At 40.3% G+C, this 6793-nt stretch overlaps 1 protein-coding gene across 1 annotated transcript in view; it reads right to left on the reverse strand.

The window, feature by feature from the left end:
* Positions 1-6357, reverse strand: part of LOC123979367 (neuroblast differentiation-associated protein AHNAK) — a 20708-nt gene extending 14351 nt beyond the window's left edge. The window contains 2 exon segments of the mRNA XM_046063272.1: positions 2711-2738; positions 6277-6357. Coding sequence (XP_045919228.1) covers positions 2711-2738; positions 6277-6357 — 109 coding nt within the window.
* Positions 6358-6793: the final 436 nt, after the last annotated feature.

Consider the following 6793-nt stretch of genomic DNA (forward strand, 5'->3'; position numbering starts at 1 on the left):
GTGTCCCCCCCCTCCCCCCCCCCCCCCCCAGCTAGTCCTGGATCAGCCTGTGTGTGCAGGTCGCCAGTCGCAGCACAGTGAGGGATGAATTGCACAAATAACCAGAGAGAAAAGAGTGAGAGAGCTTGCTGCTGCCTTCTCCGCTCTCAGAGCCGTCCACTGAGTCAAGGAAACTCCCTCGCCTGCCCTGTAAACATGGACCTCCAGCGCAGCACGCTAACTTAGTTATGGGAGGAGCTGCCCCCTCCTCAACACACACAGACACATCCCTCAGTTCTCCTTCTACTCCTCCTCCTCCTCTTCTTCCTCTCTCCTCTGTTCAGTCTCATTGATCGGCCTAATCGGACAAGGACAATCACGATGTCAGCTTCTGGCTCTAGCAATAACAGGAGCGGGGGAAACAGTTTACTGACATGGAGCCGTAACTCAATTTGACGCTGTGTACACTTTTAGTTTAAAACCCCTCATGGTGGACAGGGAGGCTAGATGATGAAGATTTTATCTGGGAACGCATGTAAACCGAGGCAAATCAAACTGAAACAGCACATGTTGCCAGTCATGTTGGCCTGTGAGGCTGATAAAGTTTGGTTTTCAGGTCAAGGAAAGCAGATGAGCAACCACAAAAGTCAGTTACATGACGATTCATGTTTCAAACTGGCCTCTTGGAAGACTTGATCCAGTCACATTTACAGTCACAAAGATATGATATGCATGTAGCTCGCTAACAAACAGTGTAAGGCATCTAGTGTACATTACACTGTGATGACATAGAAAATACCAATACAAACAAAAGTAGGTTCTAATGTAGGAATCTGAAAATAAGCAACCTGGGAGCAATGAAACCTGAGTGAAATACAATTTACATTAGTCTGTCTTACATTGTTATCTTGTGATGATGAGAAATGCATCACCAGGTGTTTTTATATTAGTGTTACAGTATTTTTCAGGTGGATTATTGCTTTAACAGAGGCCAGCTTGTCCTGAAATCCTGAAGCAACAGACTCATTAGGAGACCTGTCTTTCCCTGTAACAGGTTGAAAATGTGAAACCGGGTATCTCTTAGTGATTCAGCCTCTGCATCAGTAATGTCTTGAAGGCCAGATGGTTACAGAAGAGACGGAACAGGTTAAGAGCTTTTCAAAACTGGGCAATTAAGACATGGCTGCTGACAAAAAAGGGTCTGTAACTCAATCAGGAGGAGGTTTCTAATGTTACCCAGGTGGTGGTTTGTAAGATGACTTCCGTCAAAATGTTGCACACATGCACTCTGTCAGCATCAGGATTTATTAGAAAATCTATTTGGATGTTTTACCTGCCTGCTGGCCAATTCCCCACAAGTCTGAACAAATCATCGCTGCACTCTAAATGTCTGTGGGTGCGCTTGTGTTTGATCGTCAGTGCTAAGTGATGTTTGGACCTGAGAGTGAAGCTAGCACTGCATTAGCCATGTTGGGACGAGCACTCAGATCAATACAGCAGAAATGCAAGGCAGCGTTATGGTGTGACAGGCAGCGCAGGTATCAGGTAGATTGTATTATCCAGGGCATGTTTCTAATATGTGTTTGTCTTCAGCTACATTGTTTGTGTGCTCAGTAACTTAAAAGGAACAACAAAGCAACTATGAAAACATGAGTGAAGCAATATTTCCAAATCATACTGCTCTGGATGGGCGTGTCTACACCAGCAGGACAAGAATAATATTACCAGGTATCAGGACAGGACATTTTAGGCACATTCTCAATCTGTGCTTTCTGCAGCATGCAGATACTTTCCGGTGATGCAGCAATTTAATCTGATAAAACAAAATGAGCCATTATTCAAATGTGAGTGAATTTCACATTATAAACTGAATCACACATCAGTTAAACTAATTTAATAATAACATTTTTGTTCCAGCTCCCTTTTTTGCTTATAACAACTCACAATATTTGTAATTTTCTAAATGTTCTTCTTTCTTTTTTATTAAATCTGCGTTCAAGTCAGAGCAAATCCCGACAAATGAGATAATCTCTTTACATCTTTTCTCTTTCCTTCTTCTTCTTGTCTGTGAGCAGACGAAGTGACACAGCATTTAGTTTTGGCACAAGTTCAGAAAACATTTCTAAACCTAAATCAATTTCTGGCTGGAGAGAAAAAGAAAAAAATAACTGCAGCTGCATTCTTTGTCATCTGTACGGAAAGGACATGTGCCATCACATTTAGGCTTGTTGTTTATTTTCTGATCTTATACATATTAAATTAGATTTTTTTTAAAGCATTTATCAAAAAGCATGTTATATGAGAATGCTAGAAGACACGAGTCAGAACAATCAGTACCAATATCAGGAAAACGCAGATTTTGCTGTTCTGTGGTTTGTTGTTTATCCTTCTCAGGTAACATGTCTCATTGTCCTTCAAAAGTCTTACAAAACCCCTATTCATCATGTGTATGATTATATTATGATAATATGGCAAAACAAAACACTTAAGTGTTATATTAAGATTGAATCCACTTTCTTTTTGTTTGCAGACAGATAAAACGTCAACATAAAAACACACACAATAGCTAGTCAAATTTCTTAGTAAACATCTGTCCAGCAGGTTCTAATCAATATTAATTCTCTTTAAGGAGACATATATTACATATGTGAGAGTAAAACCTAGCAGTAGACTAAGTTATGGGCGTAACATTATCCAGGAATTGTTTTTAAAAGCCTAATGTTATCTGCACCCTGTCATACATGAAACAGTTTTAGCAGCTGGTATAGTTATTAGTGACTTAACTGATCATGTTGGGACAGAAGAGTCTTTTAATTTACTGTATGTCCATTTCATGATGCTCTGTTTGTGATATCAGAAGCTGAGGTGTATGACTTGTAAACGGACAACACGCGCACCTTATTGAATGTAATTTGCTACACCTTGTTACCTGTTTTTGATGGCTTTACCAATACCCCCCACTGTGCATTCTGCTGATAATGTTAAACGCTACTGCCAAACTAGACGCCTGTATCCTGTGAGCCAAGTTTTCCATTTGATTTTCAAAGGAAGTCTGGAAAGCATCTTACCAAGCATTAATTCAGACCAGAAAGAAACATATTGCATCATTTAGCTTCTTTCTTCTACATCTCCAAAACTCACAAAAATCTAAATTAGGCATTGTAAAAATAAAATATACAATTTCATGGATCGTGTCTGTCCACAGTTTTGCCAGGCTAACTACATATTGCTAAAGCTAAATTTAAATATCCCACACCATTTAATGTACTTGATCTACATGACCAAAAAATAAGAAACAGTCTAACATTTTATTTTAAAACAGAAATGGATGATAAATTTGGTACAAATCACACTGCAACAGATTCCTAAAAGCGGCATTAATTGATTTTGGCCACTGGTCCAGCAGAACAAGCTGTAAACACAACACTATCATATGATCATCTTTTAAGTTGACATGGCGAACTTGTTAGCAAACAGTTGCTTATTTGCACGTTGAGCAGACACGGAGCAGCAAAGGTAACATATTATCTCGTTATAAAGTTAAAATGGTGAACATGTTAACAAACAGCTGCTAAAACCAAACATGGGGCTGAAAGATGGGAGAAAAACGCTCTGTAGAGGGGAACTGTAGAGGCAGCTGATAATTACATTTACATACATTAATTACATTAAACATATTGATTAGTGCTACTTTAAAGTCCATGACGTAAAACTACTGTAACAAGGATTTTCTAATAAAGTATAAAAAGTCAAAGTGACTTTCTCCACTAAATGTGCACCCACATCAAGCTGAATAAAACATCATGAACAAGAAACCAGTGTCAGCTTTTCCTATTCCAGATGTAGCAGTTTAAAGGTTTTCTTTGCTTGTTTTGAAGCAGTGCTGATGGATTTGTTGCCGTTAACCTGCGGTGAGGTGCGCAGCCCCATGTGAGAACTTTGAGTGCACTTCATATCCCAGAGAAATGCAACCTGACGAGCTTTCAGTTCCACACAACACACTGTGAAAAGCAAACCTGATGGTCCCAGAGACGAGACCGCATCACATCAATGGAGCCTTATAATACATAAGGACACACACACAGACAAAGTATGCAGGCACATATCACAGACTTTATACTGTTCTATTGGAATGTGCTTGGATGAGACTTTAAGGGATGCATACGCTCTGCTGGAGTCACGCTGATTTTAATTCAGTCTCAGGGACACTCAGGCACTTTATGTTTATCAGTAGAGGGCACAGTAGTTTATACACACATGTATAAACACTTGAGCTATTTAAATATCTGTTCCAAATTTGTCCATCTTGTAGATGTCAAGATATATCAATTTATAAAGTCAAGGTAATGTCAATCTGCTGGTCGGTCGTTCCACCACTTTGGACTACTATCGGATGGGTTGCCATGAAGTTTTGTCCCTGGAGAAGGAGTGATTATCTAACTTTTTCTCTTACGCCACCACCAGGTCAAAGGTGTTATTTGTCTAGTGAAATATCTTCTAAATGGACAAAGTTTGAAACACACAAAATGGTTCCCCAACTTGCCCTACTGACTTGGTGATCGCATGACTTTTCCTGTACCGCCATCATCAGGTCAAACATTTTAGTTTGTCCCATACTTTCCAAATATCTGGTCATAAAACCATCAGCCTCAGCCGCACTTTGTGTTTGGTGCTAATTAGCAAATGTTAGCATGCTAACATTTTAAACTAAACTGGTGAACTTGGAAGACATTATACCTCAGCATGTTAATATTGTGAATATCAGCATTGATGTTAGCATTTAGCTCCAAGCACTGCTGTGCCAAAGTACAGCCTTACAGCGCTGCTAACGTGGCTGTGGACTCTTTGTCTTTTGCTAATATTTCAACTATAACTGAGCAGCATTATACAAAAATACAAAAAAAGGAAATCACATTTGTTTTGATTCATTGCTTATGATGACATTGTGTCTTATAGTGTTGCAGCCGTTCTGAAAAGACACACTTTCAAAAGATGAATTTCGGAGGGTCAGTGTTGGTGAACTCCCCATTTGAGTGGCCTCATCTGCAGTAGTAGTGACATAACAGGAGCAAAGTGGCGGTTTTCATTCACAGCTTTACATTCAGTGATTAATAAGCTTTAATTTGGTCATCTTGGTGATGCTGTTTTTTAAAGATTTATTTGGGGAACATTTTGATTTTATCAGATAGTTGACAGTGGAGAGATATTTGAGGTCATGGCAGCAAAACCCCAATGGTGTCATGGAAACACCATGACACCATTAGTTAATAAAACCACTGTTTGCATTCTTTTCATTATTCTCCAGCTTGCTCCTCCAGTGGGAAAATAGTAGCATCCAATCATTGCCACTCTCAAAATCAAGTATCTTGGGGTTTTAAAGTGTACTTAATTGTCATTTCTCAATTGTGAGCATATAAGTCAGTATGAGGCAAAACACAGTACAAAAAGCAGGTGGGGATTTTCATCATCCTCGTGCTTTACACTCAGCAGTGTTGGAAATTAATTATGTCTTCATGCACACAACGTGATTTCATTCTCCACGGACATGAAAACTTACCGAAGGTGGACAGAAGATTCATGCTCAAAATGCTGCAAGGACATGCTTTGACTTTGAATCATTTGAAATGCATTTCTTTATGGTTGGATGGATTTATTATTCACTCACTCTGAGTAACAGTTTATCACGCGGCTTCTTCATATTGTTGCACCACAGAAACCAGATTTATAGTAAAATATGTGAAGTCAGTCATGATACAATTTTGTTGAATATAGAAATAATTTATATTTATATCTCTTGTTCCATATTTGTTTCAAGTGAATCATGGTCCGTTCTGCATTGTTCATATTTATAGGAAGTACCACTACAGGTGCAAATACGGAAGCTGCTCACCAGCCTGGTAACATTTTATCATTGTTCATTTCTCTACCATAAGCTGTCTCCAAAGGCGTTTCAGAGAATTTTGCAGTACATCCAACCAGCTTCACAACCGCTGACCACATGTAACCACACCAGCCCAGGAACTCCACATCCAGCATCTTCACCTCCAACATCGCCTGAGACCAGCCACCTGGACAACTGTTGCAACAATCGGTTTGCATAACCAAAGAATTTCTGCACAAACTGTCAGGAACCGTGTCAAGGAAGCTCATCTGCATGCTCGTCATCCTCATCGGAGTCTCGACCTGACTGCAGTTCGTCATCGTAACCGACTTGAGTGGGCAAATGTTCACATTCGATGGCATCTGGCACTTTGGAGAGGTGTTTTCTTCACAGATGAATCCCGGTTTTCATTGTACAGGGCAGATGGCAGACAGCGTGTATGCCGTTGTGTGGGTGAGGGGTTTGCTGATATCAATGTTGTGGATTGAGTGGCCCATGGTGGCGGTGGGGCTATGGTATGGGCAGGCGTGTGTTATGGACAACAAACACAGGTGCGTTTTGTTGATGGCATTTTGAATGAGATACCATGACGAGATCTTGAGGCCCATTGTTGTGCTGTTCATCCACGACCATCACCTCATGTTGCAGCATGATAATGCGCTGCCCGATGTTGCAAGAATCTGTACACAATTCTTAGAAGCTGAAAACATTACATTTCTTCAATGGTGCCTTCAAGATGGCGCCGTGGAGGATGGCAGCCTCTGGAATACGCTCCGTAGTGCTTTTTGTGTTTTTGTTTATTAACCCTGTTTTCTGCCGTCCCTCTCTGGTAACATTTAGCAGAGAAGAGCTCTTAAACAACGGACAGCTCTGTTTGGGATCTACTGGAGATGCTGAAGGGGAAAGCGTGCTGGCACGCTGGTTAATCTGAGA

This window comes from Micropterus dolomieu, linkage group LG11, assembly GCF_021292245.1.
Source record: "Micropterus dolomieu isolate WLL.071019.BEF.003 ecotype Adirondacks linkage group LG11, ASM2129224v1, whole genome shotgun sequence".
In the NCBI taxonomy this organism is placed as follows: Eukaryota; Metazoa; Chordata; class Actinopteri; order Centrarchiformes; family Centrarchidae; genus Micropterus; species Micropterus dolomieu.